At 42.9% G+C, this 24,216-nt stretch overlaps 1 protein-coding gene and 1 long non-coding RNA gene across 3 annotated transcripts in view; both read left to right on the forward strand.

The window, feature by feature from the left end:
* Positions 1-440: 440 nt before the first annotated feature.
* VAPA (VAMP associated protein A) overlaps positions 441-24,216 on the forward strand; it is a 36,519-nt gene continuing 12,743 nt past the window's right edge. For both annotated transcript variants that reach the window (XM_081561664.1, XM_081561665.1), the window contains exons 1-4: positions 441-748; positions 19,831-19,983; positions 22,986-23,089; positions 23,506-23,586. In XM_081561664.1, the coding sequence (XP_081417790.1) occupies positions 670-748; positions 19,831-19,983; positions 22,986-23,089; positions 23,506-23,586 (417 nt within the window). In that variant the 5' untranslated portion in view covers positions 441-669. The remainder of the gene's footprint in view (positions 749-19,830; positions 19,984-22,985; positions 23,090-23,505; positions 23,587-24,216) is intronic.
* LOC145534356 (uncharacterized) lies at positions 1,026-17,623 on the forward strand. Its single transcript, XR_014074491.1, has 3 exons — positions 1,026-1,451; positions 15,614-15,689; positions 17,459-17,623. It is a non-coding gene; the product is annotated as an uncharacterized LOC145534356 (long non-coding RNA).

The following is a 24,216-nucleotide window of genomic DNA, read 5'->3' on the forward strand; positions in this document are numbered from 1 at the left end:
TACAACTCCCAGCAAGCACCACGCAGCGCCGCAGGAGGACCGGTCCGGCTGGAGACCTCGCCCCGTGCGGAGCATGCTGGGAGTTGTAGTCCACGAGCCCGTCCTACTTCTGCTATTTGGCATTCCCGCTTGGGAGATGGCGATGGGCTGCCATAGCGGGTTTTCCAGTCCAGTCTCGTAACTGCAACTAAGCGTGACCGAGGACTGCGCCCTCCCGCTCTGCGGTGCGCGCCGCGTCAGTGCCAGGGAGCTGAGCTCCGCCCCGTCCACGCCCGCTCTCTTGACAGATGGGCTAGGCTCAGAGCGCGGCGGGCCAGGGGCGCGCAGGCGCAGCAGCCGGTCGCGCCTGGCGGCGTGGAGGGCGGGCCGGGCGCGAGGCCGCGCGGCCGCAGGGGCGCGCACGTAAGCACGCAGAGGCGTCACGTGGGGCGCCGAGGATCGCAGTGCGCGTGGCCGCGGCGGCTGGTGTGGGGTTGAGTCAGTTGTGAGACCCGGAGCTGCGGACCGGCGAGTGGTCCAGCGAGTCGCCGACAGAGCGGCGGGTGTCGGGTTCGGGAGCCGAGCGCTGGCCCCGCGTCGAGCCGGGCCGACCCGCGCCGCCGCCGCCGCCGCCCCCCGCCCGCAGCCAGCGACCCGCCGCGGGCGCGCCCCCGCTCTGCGCTGTCTCCGATGGCGTCCGCCTCCGGGGCTATGGCGAAGCACGAGCAGATCCTGGTCCTCGACCCGCCCACAGACCTCAAATTCAAAGGTGGGCAGGGGCGGCCTGCGGGAGCGGCGGGCGGGGGTGGCAGCCGCGCCCGGTGGGCCTCCTCCCCCGCCGCCCGCGCCCGGCCCGGCCCCGCCCGCTCGGGCGCGCGCGCCCCGCCCGCCTCCCGCCGCCATCTTGCGGCCCGCGGGCGCCTCGCTGCGGCGGAGGCCTCATCCTTGGCCCGCGGGCCGGGGCGGGGTCCGGGCGTGGGCGGCGGGCCCGGGCCGCGGGGCGGGCTGGGCGGTCGTCGCCCTGACGCGGGCGCGGCCCGGGCTTTGTGTCAGCGGGCCGGAGGCGGCCGGACGTTCTCCTTGCCAGGCGACACCTACGCGGGGCGTCACCTGCGGGGGGACCCGGGGGCCGCTGGAGCGACTCGGGGGTTCTTCCTGGGGGTTCTTGCTGGGGATGCTGCGGGCGCGGGGAGCTTGCGGAGCCCGTGACTCGTCCTTCATTTCGAAGCCCAACGAGCACACGGGCTTGGGACTGAGGCCTCTCCAGTGCTTTAGAGAATCAAACCGAAAGAAATGGAGTGCGAAAGGAAACACCTTAGTTTCCGTAGGACACGTTTTAAATAGTTTTAGGAGCTTCAAGATGTTGTATTCTGCCGCTATGAGAGGATTGTTGTATAAAGCCTGTATTTTGCAAGCTCTTCAGTGCGTTTGCGAATTTCTTTGAATGGAAATATCAGTGAGCCGCGTGTTAGGTGAGGATTAGGTTTTAAGACAACTCCACGAAATATTTAGAGAGGCTCCTTAAGTGCATTTTATTGTAGCAAGTTTATGGGCGCGACGTGAGTTTACATAGTTTTCGCTGAAAGGGGGAAGTAAAACACCTAGGGGTACGATGAATACCAGAATTAAGGTGACACCTAACTCTGTAGCTGTTATCTGAGAATGGAAGAATTTAATGTAAACCTTTATGGTCGGTAGTTCTTGTGAGAATTTAAGTGTTTTGCACTTATTTTGGGGGAGGCTGATTTTACAGAGGAAGTTTTCTCTCCTTATTAATCTGTGTGTGTTGCCATTATGGACTTGGACGCCGTTAAAACTAGTTTTAGGTCAAGAAGTATTAACAGAGTTGGCCAGTTTCTTCTTAGAGAAGTCTTTATGTTTCAATGACATGCTACTGGCTCAGTCGCCTCCGTCTCTTTGCTGACCCCATGGACTGTAGCCCGCCAGGCTCATCTGTCCATGGGATTCTCCAGGCCGAAATAACTGGCGTGGGTTGTCATTTCCTTTTCCAGGGGATCTTCCCCACCCAGGGATCGAATTGCGTGTCTTAGTCTCCTGAATTGCAGGTGAATTTTTTTTACCGTGGAAATCTTCGTTGGATTCTTTACCGTTTCAGTAGTAAGAGGCTAATAATAGCAAAGAGGCAAGTTAAAGCAACAACCAAAACCCCGACCCAAAGACTTGCCAGATGCTTATTTTAGGAATTGAATTACTAGCTATGATTACAGAACAGATTGTTGTGTTATGGATGAAAGTAATTCACAAGGCCTATTAAAGTTTGGACATTAGTTGACTTTTTTTAAAAAAAGGAAAAGTTTATAGGGACACATATTCAATTGGGCCATTTACTTAGCAAACACTGTTGAAAGCTTTGTACCATGTCTATATATTTGATGAAGAGTATTCAACAATGAGTAATTTATTCAACAAACATCAGCTTATATTTGGGGATTCAGTGCTAAGCAAGGTGGAGAAAAGACCCACAGTTAGTTTGTAGTTTAAGGAGTAAAACATGTTTTTTCTTAGTGCTTGAACTCCCAGACGGAAGAGGCACGCAGATGCTGTAACAGAGGCAAAACAAGTAAGAGGAAAAGAAGCCCCTCCTTCCTTCCTCCCCACTTGTTTGAGGAGGAGTTGTTCAGTTGCAAAGTCCTGTACGACTCTGTGAACCCATGGACTGTACTGTAGCACATCAGACTCCACTGTCCTGCACTGTCTCCCAGAATTTGCTCAGATTCATGGCCATTGTTGGGTGATGCTATTTAACCATCTCATCCTCTGCCACCCCCTTCTTTTTGCCTTCAGTTTTTCCCAACATCAGGATCTTTTCCAGTGAGTTGGCTCTTCGCATCAGGTGGCCAAAGTATTGGAGCTTCAGCATCAACATCAGTCTTTCCAATGGATATTCAGGGTTGATTTTCTTTAGGATTGACCGGTTTGATCTGCTAGAAGTCCAAAGGACTCTGAAGAGTCTTCTCCAACACCACTATTGGCTTGCTTTCAAATGGGGAAGCAGGAGGGCAGGTCATGGGAATGGTTTGCTCCTTTCCTGATGGGAGAAAAGGTTGGCTTGTGCTTAGGTACCCAGGGTGTGCTGTGTGGTTCTGTTTAAGAGTAGGGGATGGCGTGGATTGGGAAAGCAGAGGGTAGGATGAATTGGGAGGCTACATTTGGTGTCATTTGATTCCTTCCTTCTTAAAAGTTATTCATTTAGTCAGAGGTAAATAAGTTGTTGATGGAAACCTCTCTGTATTCCAAAGACCAGTTCAGCATTAAGTGAGGAGACTCATTTGGAATCTGCAATTCTCTCCATGCTAATTTTGATGATGGTGTGAAAAAAATCTTTCAACTCTACTTTAAATCATCTGTAGTTTTTAGTTGAAGTAGAAGTCTGTTAAAGGATATTTTTGCAAAATGTCATCTTCTGGTAGACTTATTTGAATTATTTTAACTTTACATTTAATTAAGGTAGTTTCTCCAAGAATGAGTTATTTAACCATTCTGAGAGTGTATGGTGCATTTTCTGTTACATGCATAATAAAGTCATCTTGCTATGAATTATTGGCACTTTGCACAATTTTGGAGAAGCAAATAACAGTTTAATACATTTTCTACATACTTTAATATTTTATTCTAGTTTATTGTTTGTTTTATACAATTGTTTATATGAAAGTACTTTTATAATGTCATGAACTCTGAAGTAGTTTTTTTGTTGCATTAATAAAGAAAAATATGTAGATATTTTTAAATTCTGATTTTTAAGCTTTGGCAGTAATTTGACCTAGAATTCAGATGTGAAATTTGGTATTACATGTGTGACTTTTTGCGGGGGGGGGCGGTCTTTGGAGTGTTTATTTACTCTTGTAAAAATTTTTCCTTTGTATTAGACAATATTTTATTTTTCCAATGTGTTCGTTTTGGAGGAGAGTTTGAAGAAGAAAGTTTAGAAAATGCTGAAATAAGTTGTGAATATATTCTTCCTAGTCATGATCAGAGAAAGGAAAATAGGCCCAAAATCATTGTATTGAAGATGGCCCATAGTAATAGCATCAGTAAAGAAAACTGAGCGACGAGGGACCAGTGATGTTCAGACAAAGCATCTTTGAATAGCAGCACATCAGGAAGAAGAAAGGGATGATGGAGAATATGCCTCCTCCTGGTTGGTCTGTGGCACAGTTGTAGGAGTTTCAGCTCGCTTATGTTTCACAGTGGTTATGTCAGACCCCTGGCGTGATTCCCCACACCCTGGACATGGATGTCATGTCTTCCTTAACAGTTTTCAGGGAGCTCTCGACTGCCCACTGGGTGAGTGTGTAACTCTTAGTGTGGCGTACACGCCCTCTGGGATGTGCTGTCCCCTCTTGTAACACCTGTTCGTCGGCACACGTCCACACTTCCCTGAGAAGGCAGAGCCCTTCTCGTGTCTAAGCTTGTTGGTTCTGCTGGTTTTGCTGGTTTTGCTGGTTAAGGTAAAGGTCGCTCATGACTCAGACCTTGTTCCGTCAGGTATTTTCTCTGTCACGTTTTCAAGCACTGGCTTCTTCCTTTAAACATAAGAACACATACACCTAAGTCTTTCCTTTTAAAAACAAACAAACCAGCAAAATATTGTACTTCCTTGACTCCCAGCTCCCCGTGGCTCTCGTGTTCTGGGCTTTGTTTCCTTTGCAGTCAGGCTTCTTGGAAAAGCTGTTGGAGTTCCAGGTCTCTTCCGATCGCCACTGTGGTGACCACACTGCTTTCTCTCTCCCTGGCCCTCTCTGTGGCACTTGCCAGTGTTGACAGCTTGCTTTTTAATAACTCGATTCTTCTGACTCCTGTGACACAGTTGTCCTTCAGCCTTCATCTTTGCTGTCTCATTTGTGACCTGTTTTTTCTTAAATGCTCATGTTTTTGAGATTCTGATTTGGTTTCAATCTTACCTCACTCTGAACTTCCCTTGTTCAGCCTTCCTTGTTTTGAGAGCTTCTCTGTCTCCTCCGTACTCTTTGCACACATTGCTACACACCCAAATCTGTGTTGAGTTCAGAGTTAAAATCAGCTTTGGGGGATTCCTCAGTGGTACAGTGGTTAAGACTTTGTGCTTTACAGCAAGGGGCATGGGTTTGATCCCAGGTTGGGAAGTTCCTCATGTTGCCAGTGGAGGCGGGGATCTGCTTTGGAGTACATACTGATTGTGGGTGCATGCATGTTAAGTTGTTTCAGTTGTGTCTGACTCTTCGAGACCTTATGGACTGTAGCCCACCACACTCCTCTGTCCATGGAATTCTCCAGGCAAAATACTAGAGTGGTTGCCATGTTCCCCTCCAGGAGATCTTCCCAACCCAGAGGTTGAACCTGTGCCTCTTTTCTGTCTCCTGCATTGGCAGGTGGGTTCTTTACCACATACTGATTACTTCTTGACTATCCTGGATTTGAATGTTGCTCAGGTGGCTCCCTGGTAGCTCAACTGGTAAAGAAACTGCCTGCAATGCAGGAGACTCTGGTTTGATTCCTGGTTTGGGAAGATCCTCTGGAGAAGGGATAGGCTACCCACTCCAGTATTCTTGCCTGGAGAATCCCCATAGATAGAGGGACCTGGTGGGCTATGGCCCATGAGGTTGCAGAGAGTTGGACATGACTGAGTGACTAAGCACAGCACAGGTGGTGGCTCAGTGGTAAAGAATCTGCCTGCAATGAGGGAGACCTGGGTTCGATCCCTGGATCGCAGGCCCCCTGGAAAAGGAAATGGCAACCCATTCCAGTATTCTTGCCTGGGAGATCCATGGACAGAGGAGCCTGGCGGGCTGCAGTCCATGGGGGTCACAATGAGTAGGACTCGACTCAGCACACATGGACAGACATCTCAAACTCTGCATATCCTGAACTGTGCTTTTTAGTGCACGCCCACTCCTTTTCCTGTATTATTAATTTATTTTTTGTGGCATCTTGATTACTCATTCCAGAAATGCTGTGCACATCTAGTAATTAAAATCTGTATTTTTGCATCCAAGAGATAACTTGAATCTCGCCTGTTAAATGCAGCTCAGCTTCTCAATTCATTTGTTTTAATTCATTCAGCTATATAAGAAAGATTTGAGTTTCTACTATATGTGATGCACGTTGAATAAGTGTTGGAACTACAGTTTCGAGTAAGAGGATCTTTATTTTTATGAGGTGATTGTCATGGGAGAGATAGAAGCTAATCAGATCATCAGAAGACATTAGCTTTGAAGAGTCTGTGGTGCTGTGAGAACGTGGAATAGGGGTCTCTGATGTGGTTGGGGAAGGCTGCCACAGGTTGACTTAAGATTCCAAGAGTGAGTGGAAGTTACCTGGGTGAAGAGGAAAGGAGCACACTGCTGGAGCGGCAGGTGCAAGGGTCCTGAGGCAGGAGGGTGTGGTGTTCGACGTGTTAAATAACCTCTCCTGTGTTTACGAGTCTGTGAGGTCAGTACCCCAGTCACTGGGTCAGCCAGGATGCATGGGTGTTGGCTTAGTAGTTCTGTTTTTATCTTGACCCACTGTTGATCTTCAGTGGGGAGAAGGCAGAGGTGTGTAGGTAGTGGGCTGATACCACTTTTGTGTTGACAGGAGTGTTGTAATCTGATCGTAGGTGTGGACTTGTGGTTGAGGGAGCTAGAGATGACCCAGGCTGTGGCTGCCGTCCATGCAGGTGCTGACTGCTGGAGGGGCAGTGGTGGGAATGGTGAGAAGTTTGTGGGGTCTGTTGGGTGTGTGCACAGGGGAGAGTGCCCAGACAACACTGTGGTCTCTGGCTGCACAGCTGGAGAGAGGAGCTGGCAGATGCTGGCAGAATTCAGGGGCGTGGGAGAGTACCTGCAGGAAGGTCCTGACCTCCTCAGATAGGGTAGCTGCATTTAGGTCCTCCAGCTGGACTTGAGGAGGGAACCCATGGGCATTTGGGGGTCCAGGTGCCTGACTCGGGAGGGATCTGGACTTGGCTCATTTCTTTGCTTCAGGTGATTCTCTTTCCTCTACCGGTCAGCAGGCTGGTCTCCTTTCCCCTTGTGTCCCCCTCCCTCCAGCGTGTCGTCCTCACGGATGCTGGAAGAACTACCCTTTGAAAAGTGCACACCTGATCCCATTGCTTCCCTGGTTGAAGAACCTGCAGTGTTTTCCTGTTATGCACTTACTGGAGCCCAGATGCACGCCTACCTCTTCAGTTCTCCTCTGCTGTAGCTTTGCTTGTGTGCAGCGGTTTCTCCAAACGCTGTCAGTGCTGCAGGCCTCTGCATGCTCTTTCCAAATGTTGTCTGCTCCTGTTGGGAGGGCTGTCTCCCCTCCAGGAGCCCTATCTCCGGTGCTGTCTCTGGCTCTCCAGGCCCCGGGCCGCTGCCTTTTTCATGCCCCTGTCCTTGTTGCTGCTCACTGGCAATTACAGCACTCACCACAAGGCACAATACTGATGTTTACATACTTTTCTCTCACGAGCTATTTGTGAAGCACTTGAGGATATGCTCATTTATTTTTATATCCGTGATAACAAGATCTGGCCTGGGGTGATTGCCCAGTCAGTGTTGATCGCATCAATAAGGCTCAGACCATCTCTCTGTCTTATGATTATCATGGTTTTAGCCTTGCATCTTTCAGTAGATGCTTCATCTGCCTTTGCAGGTAGTGTTTTCAGAGCTTTGTAGTTCCAGAAAAGGGTATTTTGTTAAGAGTTGACTATTATGCTTCACTTTTTTCATTTGTGAAGTGAGAAGCACGGGTGGGTGATTTCTCCGTGGTGGTCTGGCTGTAAAGGTTTGTGAATGCATAGGATGGTTGAGTGCAAAAAGGAAACACAATTTTTCTATGAAATGGAAGAACATAAGAATTGGGAGACCTTGATGAGGTTCTTCTGAGTTTGGTATTTTGTGATTGTTAGTATTGGTAATTTTGTTGTTGTTTTCTATATTGTAATAGTTACCTTTTATTTTTCCTTTCAATAAACACTTCCTTAACCATGTGGAGATGGTCTGTGAGGTGAGTCTGTTAGCAAGGACCCCTTTATCATTGCTTTCAGAGGCGCTTGCTAACTCGTTTTCTTGTTGCTTCTGTTATCTTTACTGACCCTGCAGTGAACTCCTGTCTTTCGGAGGATATAGTGGTTAATATAGCATGGATCTTGCTTTCCTTAATAAAAAATTGGTTTAAAAGAAAATAATATTTGCCAGTTTATTAAACTTTACAGACCACAAAATGTAATATTATTTTGTGTGACCACTAAAGAAAAATTCTTGATTAAGAAAAATTAAATGTAAAAGGAGGGTTAGTAATTTTTGCAAATGCTTGTTTACTAGGTTTATTATGCTTAAAATGTGACTCAGATTACTCAAACATTCCTTATGAAAACTTTCAAAACATTCATAAAAAACTTTCTGTATACTTAATGAACCTCTGTACTCTTTAATAGCTTCATATAATCATAAATTTAATGATTATTAGTATTTTACTGTTTGGGGGAGAGTAGGATTACTTCAGTATTTTAAACAAATTCTAGCTATGGTAACATCTCAAGCCTGAATGTTTGAGCTTACATTTCTAATTAAAAAAAAGAGGCTTTTTCTTTACATAATCACGACACCATTGTCACTTAATAAAACCAAAAGTGATTCTTTAATAATCTGGTATCTTGTCTGTTGAAATCTTCCCAGTCATAGTCCTGATTTTTGGTTGCTGGGGGTCAGGTCGTCCTAATCTTTGGCAATGCCTCCTCTACCTGCTTTTTATCACACCATTCACTTGTTGAAAAGTCCCCGTTGTTGTCCAGTGGAGTGTCCCACACTTGTGATATTTCTGGTATGTATTTCCTGTAAGTTTGGAGTTGGATTTAAGGGCGTAAAGATTCAGGTTTCGGTATTTTTTTGGTACAGACACTTCATAGATAGAATTGTGTCACCTCAGGTGATAATGGCTGCTTGTCCCCCTTCTAGTGATGTTAAGTTGATGGGTGATGACAACCTTATCCTGCCCGTGCTTATCCTGCCCGTGAGAAGTTGCATAAATATGAGTGCATTTATGGTAATATGTGTGAGCAAAAAGATCAGAAAGAAAAGGATGTTAGCAGTCCTTAGGTCTACTTTAGGATGCTTTTGTTTTTACTTTTCTGTGTTTTCAAAGATTTCTGTGTCAACATTCAGTGCTTTTCATAGTAGGAGAAAAAATTATTTTGTTATTAGACTTGACACTTTGGGAGATTATATCAAAAGTTTCAGTTGTCCTACAATGAGGTGACTATGTAAGGTCAGTAGGAAGCAAATCTGTTACCATCCAGTAACAGTTAAAATTAAGGCATATGAAGACAAGTAGAAAACATGTTTGTTTGAAAGTGAATCTAATTTATAAATTATAATTATCCTGTGACAGCTGACAGATTGAGCTCCTACTGTCAGCATCAGTTGGTGGTCCCTGGTGAGGAGCATGGTAAATTGTTGAGGGGGTTTATTTCTCAGAGAATCGGCCCTGCCCACAGACGGTATTTAAGAGCAGTGTGGAAGCTCACAGGAGCCCTCCCTCTATGTCCAGACTGCTGGACTCATTGGTCTTGTGGTGGGCATCTCCCCCAGGCTGGGCCGTGTATGTATGGATGGCTGACAGTCAACATTTTGATGTCTCCTCTTTAAACTTCAGACTTTTGAGGTTGCAGAGGCTTGGAGACAGTGGCTGGAGTGGGGGCCTGTGCAAGCAGAAGCAGCTAGCTGAGAGGAAGGGGAGAGCAGGTGGCAGAGAGCTCCTAGATCCAGGTAGCGGTTTCTCTTGGAGATAGCCTTTTGTGAGGCCAGCTGTACTTCATTTCCTGTACCATAAGATTGACTGCATCTTGAGAACCAAGTCTTAAGTGTGATTGTATTCTTCCTAGTAAAACTCCTTGCTTAAATAAAATTAGACTACAAAGCTTATGAGAATATGTTCAACTTGATGACTGTGACATATATTTTGCTTTACAAAAATAATCACCAGCGTCTTAAATTTTTATAGCTGCCATCTTTGATGCTGTGTTATCAATATGCCATAGTTTGCTTTTCTCTGGCATTTGGGGTGTTTACTGTGGTAGATACTGCCAGCATTTGGTCAGTTCAGTTCAGTCACTCAGTCGTGTCCGACTCTTTGCGACCCCGTGAACCGCAGCACACCAGGCCTCCCTGTCCGTCACCAACTCCCGGAGTCCACCCAAACCCATGTCCATTGAGTCGATGATGCCTTCCCGCCATGTCATCCCCCGTCCCCTTCTCCTCCTGCCCTCAATCTTTCCCAGCATCAGGGTCTTTTCCAGTGAGTCAGCTCTTCGCATCAGGTGGCCAAAGTATTGGAGTTTCAGCTTCAACATCAGTCCTTCCAATGAACACCCAGGACTGATCTCCTTTAGGATGGACTGGTTGGATCTCCTTGCAGTCCAAGGGACTCTCAAGAGTCTTCTCCAACACCACAGTTCAAAAGCATCAATATTTCTGCGCTCAGCTTTCTTCACCGTCCAACTCTCACATCCATACATGACCACTGGGAAAACCATAGCCTTGACTAGACGGACCTTTGTTGACAAAGTAATGTCTCTGCTTTTTAATATGCTGTCTAGGTTGGTCATAACTTTCTTTCCAAGGAATAAGCATCTTTTAATTTCATGACTGCAGTCACCATCTGCAGTGATTTTGGAGCCCAGAAAAATAAAAGTCAGCCACTGTTTCCCCATCTATCTGCCATGAAGTGATGGGACCGGATGCCATTATCTTAGTTTTCTGAATGTTGAGCTTTAAGCCAACTTTTTCACTCTCCACTTCGACTTTCATCAAGAGGCACTTTAGTTCTTCTTCACTTTCTGCCATAAGGGTGGTGTCATCTGCATATCTGAGGTTATTGATATTTCTCCCGGCAATCTTGATTCCAGCTTGTGCTCCATCCAGCCCAGCATTTCTCATGATGTATGTACTCTGCATATAAGTTAAACAAGCAGGGTGACAATATACAGCCTTGACGGACTCCTTTTCCTATTTGGAACCAGTCTGTTGTTCCATGTCCAGTTCTAACTTGCTTCCTGACCTGCATACAGGTTTCTCAAGAGACAGGTCAGGTGGTCTGGTATTCCCATCTCTTTCAGGATTTTCCTCAGTTTATTACTGTTTTCAAAAGTCATGTTTAAATTAATGAGATGTTTAGTTATTTGTATTTCAGCTTTTAAAGGATATGGTTGAATTCAGTTGCCATTTTTAAAAATAGATATGTTAAAGAATTGTTAATATGAGAGGACTTTAAAGTACTAGTTTACAGTATAATTTGACAGGTTTCTTATGGGCTACATTTTGAAAGCCTTTTATTTTGTAGTTATATATGTCCATATATACACATTCGTATATGTATTTATATAATACACATATATTTTATTTTGGTGCTTGGATAATCCGACATAAATTGGAGTGACTGGTATACCTTTGAAGGTATAGAGTATCTTTGCATCACAGAGTGTGTTTTCTGTTTGTTTTCTCCATGAACAAATTTTACTTTTATAGCTTAGAGGGGAAGATGGATTCCTTGGTTTTGTTTTCTGAGTATGGTTCCCACTGCCAAACATCTTAATAACCACATCTTCCAAAGATAGTTTTTGTGTATCTTCTCAGTACCCCCAGCGTGACTTTAAAAATAAAAGCTTTTATGAATAAATTAAGCTAATATGAATTCGTGTTTAAAAATCCCTTCTGATTGTTATGTCAGCGCTTAATGTTGAAGGTTGAGAAAGTATAGAGCAGTATAAAGCAGAGTCTCAATCCTGCCACCTAATAACACCTGGTAGCGGTTGGCTGTTTTTTCTATGTATGACTCATAGCTTATGTTTTTAAAATTTATAGTATCGTGATAATTTTTTCATGACTACTTTGCTTCTAGTCTAACAAGAGCTTTAGATTTATAAGTGGTGCTAAAACATTTATTTCAAGTTCTCCCCAAAGTATCCATTTCTCTTTTATTCTTTCCCACTCTGCCTACCTAATGTTTGAAAAAGTAGTCTAAACTCTTCAGATATGAAGCACTTATTTCTGTTTTAATGAAGGTGTTCACTTAAGCAGCCTCCGCATTTAATGTTTAATTTTGATTGCAAGCATTAAATTTTATATGTGTGTACATCTGACTTTTCTTTATAATGTTGCACAGTGGAAGGACATAAAATTTATATAAAAATGTTACAAATCAAATTGTTTCATTTCTTTGTGAAGACAGTGCAGTTATGTATTCTCTCCAACTCGTTTTCGGTACCGTGTCACAGACTGTTCTGGTCATAGTGAGCAGGCTGTGCGTCAGAAGGTCAGAAAGAGTACTCCTAAAATGTTTAGTAGCTGTATGCTGAATGTCGTAAGGCTGTGATCATCTGAGGTTGGATTGTCTGCCCTGCTTCCGTGGAGCAGTAGGTGTTTCTAATTAAGGCAGTAAAGTTGTTCCTAAATGTCGTGTAGTTTTAGGACTTAGAGGATTTTAGGAATTGGAGCTGGGTTTGTCTGCTGAGCTAGAGTGGAGGTTAGGCTGTGCTGGAGAAGTGACACGATTTGCTCAAGGTGCGTCACCTTACTGATGGTGTTAGGTCGGGAGCTTCTAACTCAGCATGCTGTATTACACTTTTCACAGGTCAGTGTTCCATCAATAGTGGACCCCCTCCCCCCCGCCCCATCCCGCCTCCCACAGGGAGTCAGCGCTTTGACTTCACCATGGTGCCCATGCTTCTTCACTGGCAGGTGATGGATGAGTACTTGACCGTGTGCTCAGAACACTGCTAAGTTAACTGAAAGTGCTGCCAGGTAAAGAAACGACATGGTTCTTGCCTGCTGGTCACTTGTAACCCTGACTTCAAGCCCCTAGAAATGACCACACACTACAAACTTAAGTGGATTTTGGAGATTTTTCATGATGCATTCTGAAGTTCTTTGCTGATTATATAATGTGGATAAACAAGGGCAGTGAAACAGTTTAAGAAATCAAAGACTCTCTTAAATAGTTCATTGCAGTTCAGTTGCTCAGTCGTGTCCGTCTCTTTGTGACCTCATGGACTGCAGCACTCCAGGCTTCCCTGTCCATCACCAACTCCTGGAGCTTACTCAAACTCATGTCCGTTGAGTCGGTGATGCCATCCAACCATCTCATCCTCTGTCGTCCCCTTCTCCCTCCTTCCATCTTTCCCAGCATCAGGGTCTTTTCGAGTGAGTCGGTTCTTCCCATCAGGTGGCCAAAGTGTTGGGAGTTTCAGCTTCAGCATCAGTCCTTCCAATGAATATTCAGGACTGATTTCCTTTAGGATGGACTGGTTGGATCTCCTTGCAGTCCAAGGGACTCTCAAGAGTCTTCTCCCACACCACAGTTCAAAAGCATCAATTCTTTGGTGCTCAGCTTTCTTTATAGTCCAACTCTCACATCCATACATGACTGCTGCAAAAACCATAGCTTTGCCTAGACGGACCTTTGTTGGCAAAGTAATGTCTCTGCTTTTTAATATGCTGTCTAGGTTGGTCATAGCTTTTCTTCTAAGGAGCAAGCGTCTTTTAATTTCATGGCTGCCGCCATCTACAGTGATTTTGGAGCCCAAGAAAATAAAGTCTCTCACTGTTTCCATTGTTTCCCCATCTATTTGCCATGAAGTGATGGGACCGGATGCCATGATCTTAGTTTTCTGAATGTTGAGTTTTAAGCCAGCTTTTTCACTCTCCTCTTTCACTTTCATCAAGAGGCTCTTTAGTTCTTGCTTTCTGCCATAAGGGTGGTATGTTTAAATAAAATAGTGAAGTTTAGCTTTTGTATTAATCTCAGTGTTCATACTTTTGTAATAATGAAACCTTATAAAAAGATATAACTATAAACCATCTTGAATTGATTCATTTTGTTTTCTGAAGTGGTCCTCTGTTTGTTTTTACACTAATGCTTGTATGATGACATTTATTCAGTACCTGCTGTGCCAGGGATTGTCCTAGCAGCTGGCGGCAAGCTGCACATGAGACCAGTCTTCACAGAGCTCACATTCTCTCAGGTCTGAGATTTCAGTGTGTTTGGGGGAAAATGGAGTAAAGGTAAATAAAGTTAGGTAGCTTCATGATTTGGGGCATTCTTTGGTGCAAAAGAGAAAAACTGTTTTCTTGGTGTTTGAAACTTATTTCTGGAAATTTTTTCCCATGGAACCAAGGGAAATACAGTAACCATTAAAAATCTTTTTCCTGTATTACTGATTTGACTGCAGTTTCATGACTTAATGCTGCAGAAGTTGGCCTAGAATGGCTTATGAATTAGGAAATAAATACAGCCAGGTAGTTCACGTAGAATATATAGAGAATTTATGAGAATTCAGGCTCTGGAGACAGACCTGCTTTGATTTCCCACTTGCACGGTTCTGTGCTTGTCTGACCTTGGACAAGTGTTCTCATGTCTGAGTCACAGTTGACTCATCTGTAAAATGAGAATAATAAGTAATAAAAAATATCAGCCTCATGGCTTGTTATTAGGGTTAGATGACATAATTCATGCAGAGTTCTTGATACTTGGTGAGTGTCCAATAAAGGCTAGATTGTGAAAGCTGCTGTGATCATTTCAGGACATTGAGTCTGCTTCAGTGTTGTGGGTGCTGTGGAAGGCATGGGACTCCCTGGGTTTAGAGACCAGGGTGTGTGATGGTCAGGGCACTGCAGGCAGCATCTTCATAGTTGTGTTGGTTTCCTTTGCCCTTCATTCCATGGGGTGACACACAGGGCTTCAGTGTAGGCGGGTGCTGCCCACCTGGTGGATTTGTGTCATAGCTGAGAAACTTTGAGCGTAGGGCCCTGAATCTTTCATGATGGGCTGCAGAGAAACCTGCCTGACCTTTTTCCAGAGGAAGACCTGAGCTTTATCACGCTGGATAATAGAGAAGCCTACTCTCCTGGGGAGGAGGTACCGTCTTCCGGGGCTGTTGACTCTGCTGTACATCCTTGGAAAGACTGTCTGGGTGAAAGCCCTCAGGGCCTGCACTGGCCAAGCTGCAGAAATGCCAGCACCCATGGAGACTGGTCTGCCAGCAGGCCTCTGAGTCCTTGGTCTAAAGGATGCCCCAGCCTTCGCGGGGTAACGTTTATGCACACAGCCGTTTATTCTGGAGCCGAATCCCAGAGACCTTTTATATTTCTGTAATGCTCTGTGCTGTATTCAGGACCACTTATCCTGAAATAACATTTGATTCTCTTGTCAGTAAGCAAACACTATTGAATTCAAGTTAGTATACATGCTGAGGTGTTCGGGAATTTTCAGTTAAACCTTGGAATGCAAGAAGATAAGATGGGTGGACACAGATGGCTAGGGAAGTTGCTAGGTCTTAAAGTAACAGCGGAGTGTCAGTTGTAGAGTCTAGGTGATGCATATATGACTATTTACAGTTGAGTTATTTTCATTTTTCTGAAATTCTTCAAAATGCTGGGAGAAAAGGCGACTATTCTGTCTCCTTCCCCCCCAAGTCAGTTTTCTTTGTAAGTAAACAAAGCCTGGCATTTAAAGAAAACTTTTAACAGCAATTTACGTCAAAATATGGATAGATGATAACCATTTTAAAGATTTGTTTAGTCAGAGTGGTTCTGTTTTTAGCTTAGTTGGGTTCCTTTTAAGATTGGATGGTTTGGAGAACCATTTAAAAGGAAATAATTGCTCTAAATTTTAGATACCCAGTGTTTCGTGCCTGGAATACATTTTTAGGTAAAGGAGTCAGGCCGATCTCCCTCAGGACAGCCTTCCAGGTGAGTGGCCCCAAGATATTTCTGAAGTGTGAAGGGGCAAGTTTTTCCAGACTTTAACACTGAGCCCACATGGAAGTATGTTACATTTCTGTCAGTTTGGGGCTGAGGCTAGGATGCTGGTTTACGGGGAATGATAACGGGTAGAGTTAGGGCGGAGTACCTGGTGACCCGAAGTGGCCTGGCTGCTTAAGAGGAGAAGAGAGGAGGGCAGCCTCTGTGATGAAAAGGTAGACTTTTAATAAAATTTTGTTTTGTTTCTTTTCGGTAAAAGTTTAAATGTAATCTGTATTGTGTGGAATTATATGGAATATTTTTACTTGTAAACAGTGAAATTTCATCTCTCAAGTAGGGAATACCAGATGATATCTGTGGTTGGTGATTAGTTTACTACCAAGTAATCTTAAATGGACTGTTGGTAGTAATTGTGTTTCTAAATGTTAAACTAAACATTTATGATGGACACATGGCTGGATTTCTCTCATTTACAGGGATTGTTTTAGAAATTCTCAAAGCATGAGTGTTTACTTCCTATATAGTTTGCTTCAAATGTTCCACTTTTTTATCAGAAGTGCTTTTCACAGGTTTTTTTCAGTTTTTTTTAAGGTTATACCAAGAGTCATCGTTTCTTAAAAACACAAAACCAAAAAACCTTTACTGTTTTTCATAAAAGAAAAACCATGTGCAGTTGATAGAATTATCAGAGAGTCAATAGCCGTGCACTCACGGCCCAGGCTCGGAAACGGAACTTGGCTTCAGCAGAGCCCTCCTTCTTTCCCTGCACAGCTAACTCCTCTTTTTTACGGTGACCATTTACATGTTTTTCTAAACAGTTTAAACACCTAAGCATTGCTCGGGATATTAGTAAAGCTGGAGAGTATTGATAGAATGCAGTAGTTTTTAACCTTATTTGACACAGTATCCCATTTTAACATTTTATATTTTGTAGTGCCCAGTTTTGCATTCTGAGATGAAATTCATGTAGGAATTACCTACCAACGTACATAGTTGAAAATATTAATATATGCCCTAACTATAACATACAGGAGAGGAAACTGGATTTGTAATAAAATAGGCATTTTGATGTGTAAGTATGGGGCATGAATGTACTAGAAGACTAGTAGAAGACCTATCCTATATAGACTATACTGGATGTAGTGTATCTGTATATAGATAGATAGATAATATATCTATATAGACTATACTGGAAGACTAGTGAAGTAGCTGGCTGCCTGTGACCTCCTTCAACAAGTGAGCTTTGGTTTAAGGGAAGTGAGGCAAGAGTTGTCTGGTGGAGGCTGACTGGTTTTCTCTAACATCTTGAAATAAGGGCGAGAGAATCTTTATGCATGTGGTGCACTCACATGACTGTCACCCACACACGTGTGCTGACTGTCCCAGACATGTTGCAGGATTCACATGTCCTGAGTGGCATTGCTGTTGGTAGAATAATTTTCTGTGTTGGTGAACTCACATTTTAGATTTTTGGAGAAAGAGAACAGAGTTTTTGCAATAGATGTATTTCTGGAAAAGAGATTTTTTTTTTTTTTACCAGTGTGGAAGTCCGGAGGAGTGTGTGAAGGTTTAGTGGGTATTTGACTGCGCGGGTCTGCCTGAGTGTCACAGAACACTGCTGTCCGGTTCCTTTCCCCCAGCAGCGGCTCCTCCAGTCCTCACGTCAGACGGAACACCTACATTTAATTTTGTGAGATTCTCAGAGTTTCTGTGACCCACAAAATGTAACATATATCTCTGTCTGAACCCGCTTCCAGCTATAAATCTGATTCTTAACGCTTGTGGTCATTAGTACTTGGTGATTTTGCCTTTTAACCTGGAAGATAGCTTTGGACTCTGACCTGTCTGCTGGAAGCAACCCTTATTGAGAGACTTGGTTAGAGGGACGCAGTGGTGCAGAAAACCTCAAATTCATTTGTTAGGTGGGTTTATTACAGGTAATTTTACATTTTACTGAGAAGGTTAACCTATTCAGTTAAGAATTTGGTTTTAGTGAAATTTCTTTTGACATATTATTTTCATCTTTAGATAGTTGGCATTTTCATGTCTAGAAAGATCACAGTCTGTTAATGTAAGATTTATATTTCCTGATGGGCAATCTAAAATGTGAGTACTGTTTCAGAATTCGTATGTTGATGAAAATTGACACATGGTCATTTTAAAAATCAGTTTAAAAAACCAGTTATTTTACCATATTTTGAATAGTTGGTACTTTTCTTCTAAAATTGGGGAGATTTTAGAAATTGAATTTAAAATGACGAGGTTACATAATAAGGTTGTGAAAATACAGGATTGTTCTAAATTAAGATTCGTAAAATGTTAGCTGTTTTACTAAGAAACTTCTGAAAACAAACTTTTAGAAATTATATTTAGCACTAATGTTAAAATCTTAGTTGAAATAATAACATAAAATTGACACGTTCTCAGTTACCTGTGGTAACTTGTGGATTTTGAGAATGTTAGGAAATGGGGTCTGTCTCTCTAAGATTCAGTTTTACCAGTGGATTCACATGGCAGAATGCACAGCTGGGGGCTTTCCCCTTACTCCCTGGGTGGGTGTGGGGATGGGGGGTCAGCTGCTTGTCAAAACGTGCAAGCTGTAGTAGTGCTGGGAGGAGCAGCAAGGATGTGAGATAATATGCAAATACAGTGAGTGACTCGACCACAAAATATGCAAATACAGTGAGTGACTCGACCACGAAATTAAAGCGAATTGTCCAAGGGATCGTAGTTCTTGTGTATATTGTATATATTAAAAAAAAAAAGCCCACTTGTTGATTTAAATGCCTGTTTCATGTTTAAGTTTTTTCTATAACTGGTTCTCAGCCTTTATGTGTTTTCTTCTAATGTTCTCTTATTTGTAGCTCTTCCCTCTCATCCCATCCAAATCTTTGTTAGAAAATATCTTATAACTCAAAAACTTTTAAGCACAGAGTAGAATTAATTTATCTCCTTGGACTTGAAGTAAGTGCTTTTCCCTGGCCTTTCATTTGAAGTCTCTTTTCCTCTCTTCTTACCAGTTTGGTCTGCTTTCTGCCCTCACCTCCTCACACTCTCTCCTTCATTTGTCTGTGTGTTGTTCCCCTTCAAGCCTTGGTCTTAGATAATCTCCCACTACTCAGCAAAATGGGAAACTATTTGGCAGAGTTAGGGAATTTTTTCAGTCTGGGATCCTTACTGGAAACATTTTAAAGCACACTAGAAACATTTTAAAGTTTTAAAAGACATGTTTATTCTAGTTTAATTTCAGCCTTGAAATTTGATTTCAGACTTCTAAAGTTTTTTTGTTGTTGTTTGTTTTGTTTAGAAACCGCTTAGAATTGCTTTGGGGTTCGTGAGAAGTGTGTGGTTGTTGCTTCTCATTGGGACATATTTTTATAAGTTTTTATCTTCTGTCTCCAAATTAACCGGTATTCAGTTTATTGTCTAAATCTGCGTGCAATGTCTTTAGGCTTTTCTTGAACCAAGAACTCTACTGTTTCTCCACACTCCACTTTCCCCTCTTTTTTAAAACAAACAATGGTTTTTAGATTTACTTGTTCAGGCAGAAGTGCATCACTGTTTTGGTTTCTTTGTTTTGCAATTTTATGTTTGGGTGTTGAACCAAAGCTTAAAAACACCTTTGTATGTAGAGCATTTGACACAGTTATCTTAGTAAACATGTGATGAACATGAGGGAAAGGAGCGAGTGAGGGGATCAAAGCTGATGGAGGTGGGGTGGGACCACCTGTCTCCCGGCCTGCTGGTTTTAGGTGGAGAGACTTTGCCCTCGGCTCGGTCAGGTGAGTCTGAAGACAGGCTCTGGTTTGCAGAGCACTGGAGATCCGATCTTTTCAGTAATGCGGTAAGCACGTACTGGGAGATTACAGTTTGGGGCTTATATTGTAAGTTGTGAAACTTTTAGAACAGATTTTACTTGATGGAAACAAGAAAAGTTCCAGTAGGGATTTTATGGGTTGGCTAGGAATGCAGGAGAGAGCACAGCCCCTTTGTGAGTACCCACCTGTACGTGGATTTCAGTACACACTACATAAAGTCGAGGTTATGTTTGTGCAGTTTTGAATTCTGTTTTTGTGTGGGTGTGAATCCAATTACATTTTTTCCCGTTTTTGTTTTTTAAATCTTACAGGCCCCTTCACAGATGTAGTCACTACAAACCTTAAGTTGCGAAATCCGTCAGATCGAAAGGTGTGTTTCAAAGTGAAGACGACAGCGCCTCGTCGGTACTGTGTGCGGCCCAACAGTGGGATCATTGACCCTGGGTTGACTGTGACCGTTTCAGGTAGCAAATGTTCGTGCTGTCCTCTTACTGTGTGCAGTCTGCTGCAGAAACTGTCTCCCCCTTCTCTTGGGGTGGAGTGGGGGTGTGTTTGGGGGTGGGGTGGGAGGGTACCTGTGGTGGGCTGAAAGCAGTTACTATCAGTCTAAAATGTTACGTTGTTCTTTATTTCTACAGCTTACTACCACATCCTCTGCCCTTATTATTTGGTCTTTGAAATTTTGTATCATTTTGGCTTTGCTCATTCTCTCCCATAGATCACTAGCTGTTAATCACTAGCTGTTACATGTTACATGCAGCTATGGAGGGATTATTCTCAGTCTTTTGCTTAAGAATGTACAGTGCATATCTTTGGCCAGTAAGTTATAGTCGATGAGGCTTCTGCTTTTATTGTTAATGCCAAGTGTCAGTTTTGTTCCCCTTCTGTGTTTACTTGAAGTCCGCGGCAAGTGCTTGGTTCTTTGCTCACACGGATTGAATACTTCTGCCGTGGAGCCGAGTCTGTGCCCCTAGACTGTTCGTTCTTCCCTCATGACACTGTCTCACGTCTCACGGTGGAGGCAGGAATGTAGTCGAGGGTACAGTTTACTTATGGCAGCTCCTCACAGGCCCCACAGCAAGACCAGTTACCCCTGTTTTCTGGCCGTGGTTCTCATCTTTGTGAAGGCCTGTCATAGCAGCACGGGCTTCTCCAGATTAGAGACTCTGCGGGTACAGCCCAGACGTGTGTGTGTTAAAGCATACAGAGTATGCCTGGGTAATCCCGACAGATTCTACTAAGATATTAAATAATTCTGTGTCAGTGTTCCAGTTTTCAGGCCCACCAAGCCTGGGGGCCGGCTCCTTGACAGGTTTTGCGGTGGAACCTGATGCAGTGGCAGTTGAGGCCAGACTGCAGTCAGAGTTTGTGGGGCACCGAATCCTCCTTCGGTAACTAGCCCCAGACGCAGAGCCTGGAGGCCCTGGAAAAGGAGTTTTATGATGTGGCGGCCGGGCAGGCTTGCTGTCCTGTTTGTCTGAGCTGTCAGTTCATGGGAAAGGTGGCAGGCAGTGAGAAGAGTGAGCTGTGGGCACGTGTGTTCTCGAAGTTGCTCTCTAAGGCCACAAGCCTGCAGCTCAATTGGAAGAAGATAAAATAATTTCTATCTACATGGTTAAAAATGGATTTTGGCACAAGCAGCTGTACTCCTAGGAATCCAAGGAACTACTCAGTGTGACTTACTTGGAAGGTTCTAATTCACTGAGCTTTTCCGGGTATTAGTGTTTTTTAAGAATGTGTATATACTTCTCAAAGCACTTTCTCCCACATAAGCCCCCCCTTGTATCGAGTATCTGAGTTACTAAGACCTCCAGACACACTGGTTCCTGTGTCCACACGCATCCTTGACACCTGTCCTCCACTTGGAACTCGGCACTCCAGCTTAGTGCAGCACCTCAGTGGGTGAGGGTCCTCCAATCACACTTCCTCCAGCAGCCCTCCTTAACTGACTGTATGCATACTCAGTCTAGCATGCACTTTTATGGATTAAGATTGTCTTTCTCTTGTTATGAGGTCTGTCAGCAAGTCAAAGTCACATCTTTGTTTGAGGTTTTCTTTTTATCCAGTTTCTAGTGAATATCCTGGGGTGGTTGTTCAGTGAAAGGTGTTCCTGGAGATAGATTATGTGGATTCTGGGCATTTATCCTGTGCGTTTTCTTTTTTTTTTTTTCATAATTTTGCTTATTTATTTATGGCTGCTGGTTCTTTGTTGCTGCATGGGCATTCTCTAATTGTGGTGCATAAGCTTCTCATTGCAGTGGCTTCTCTTGTGCAGAGCACAGGCTTTAGGTACTCGGGCTTCAGTAGTGGTGGCTCGTGGGCTCAGTAGTTGTGGTTCTTGGGCTACAGAGCACAGGCTCAGTAGTTGTGGCGCAAGGGCTTATTAGTTGCCCTGTGGCATGTGGGATCTTCCCAGATCAAGGATTGAACCTGTGTCTCCTGCATTGGCAGGCAGATTCTTTGCCACTGAGCCACCAGGGACTTCCCTATCCTGTGCATTTTCTACTGCTGTATATTTGGCCCTTAAAATTTTTTTTTACCATGATGGGCGTTAAGGATCTCGCAGACATACCTTATAAAGAAGAAGTTCTTATATAATTGCTGTTTCTTACATTTGCTTAATTGTGTCTGAGTTTTTGAAAATGTTGACGTCTATCTTAGAAATAAACTAGATATTAGCAGGGAAGTTAACTCCACAGTATTGTGTACATATTTTGTGGAATTGCTGATTCATTCTTTATAATCTCTTATTAGATTTATATTATATAATTTAAACCACATGGAGCCTCTAAAAAACCTCTTGTTGTAGGCCACTGAAAACCATAAATGCTTGGGAAAAAATTTTAAATATCATTAGTAGGATAGCAGAAAAAGTTCAGAAATCATGAGGCTATATGGTTTCCTTGTACATTTTGTTGTCTTAGACTCATTTAAACACACTGATAAACTCTTCAATAGGTGTTTATTTAAAATCTATTTTAGAAAAAGCTAGTTATATCAAAGCACTAATAAAGGGTAGTGAATTTTAAGTTACCTAGAATTTCTCCTATAAATATTCTACTTGTGTGATTTTAAGAGCTGTTATCACTAAATAACTAACATGAAAACTAAATTTATAAGTGGTTTTAAATACAAATTTACTAGATTTTGAGTTTATAGGCATTGTAATAGTTAATGTTAGCAAAGTTTTGAAGATTTTCCAAACTTAAGTTTAGAGAGGGCAATCATAGATACTTATTTTTTAAAATAGCCATTTGTTTATTTTGTGGGTTGTTAAAGATGTAGCAAATTTAAAAGGTAGACAAGGTAAAAATAATTGAAAATCATAAAGTTGATTCTGAATCAACTTTAATAATCCAGTGTTTCTTGCAACCTTCCTGGTTTTCTTTAAATTTGCAAATTAGTGAGTGACTACTACCAACGATCAGAACAATCAAAAGTCAGTGATGTGTCCTTTCTTCTTCAGTAATGCTGCAGCCTTTTGACTATGACCCCAATGAGAAGAGTAAACACAAGTTTATGGTACAGACCATCTTTGCTCCACCAAACATTTCAGACATGGAAGTTGTGGTGAGTAGAGAAATTGAACAGAAATCTTTTGGGGGGATGTTGTTTAAAGTTGGGTTTTGTTTAGTTCTTCATTGAGAAACCTACTTTTTAAAATTAAAAAAATCTGTACATCTCTTCACTATGGATAATCCTAACTCATGTCAAGAATGAAGGAATTTTGAAGTCATATTTCTTAGAGACGGTTTAGAAGTGCACTGCTAACAGTGAACCCCGGTCATCTCGAGGGATGTTAGTGTGGTTTTAATGGTGGTGACAGTAGCTCTTGTAAGGTTCTGCAGAAAGTTCTGTGGCACCTGGAAACCCCCAACCCCTGCCTCCAGGCAGCTATACCAACCCTTTGGTTATCCCTTGAGAGGAAACTTACTTGTTGCAATTGTATTTCCTCTGTCTCATTGTTTGGTTTCTTTTGTTTTTAGTGGAAAGAAGCAAAACCTGATGAATTAATGGATTCTAAATTGAGATGTGTATTTGAAATGCCCAATGAAAATGATAAATTGGTAAGTAGGAAAATTTAAGAAAATTGAAAGCTGCTCAGCTCTTAGCCACTGAGATTTAACTTGTGCTGCTGATTTTGGCCTTGGTGGGGGTGTGATGTATGATATAGCTGTTCTAGATTCGGTGCTTAGGCTTTTTTTTAAAAACATGGCATGGACATGCTCTTTTCCTGTTACAACATTTTGTTCAAGAAGAAAAGTACTTTCAGATACTTTTGATTAAAAGTATGATTAAAAGGGAAATAATTAAAAAAGCTGCATGATGGAGAAGAACCATCTCTTCCTACCAAAATCTTACCACTTAAACCACTTCAAGTTCTTTGTTAGAATGAGACGTGTGTATACATAAATATAATTAAGTTACAGACATAAACTGCTTTTTGGAAGCTATATACCTACAGTGTGGGGGTAAGATTTAATTTACATGGACAAACATTTATTCCAGATTAGGCTGTTCCCAGGTATTTTGTTCACTATTGTTATTGGTCAAAATACATCTGATTTTATCCCTTAGTAAATGATTTTTATGTTGTGTTTTGATTAGTGTGAGGCAAATAAAATTTGAGGGACTGATGTTTATATGCAGAATTTAAAAAGTAGCCTTAGAGAATGGGTTGTGGTCACTTTCTCTGT

This window comes from Giraffa tippelskirchi, chromosome 14 (genome assembly GCF_054371585.1).
Source record: "Giraffa tippelskirchi isolate mGirTip1 chromosome 14, T2T-mGirTip1v1.2.pri, whole genome shotgun sequence".
Lineage (NCBI taxonomy): Eukaryota > Metazoa > Chordata > Mammalia > Artiodactyla > Giraffidae > Giraffa > Giraffa tippelskirchi.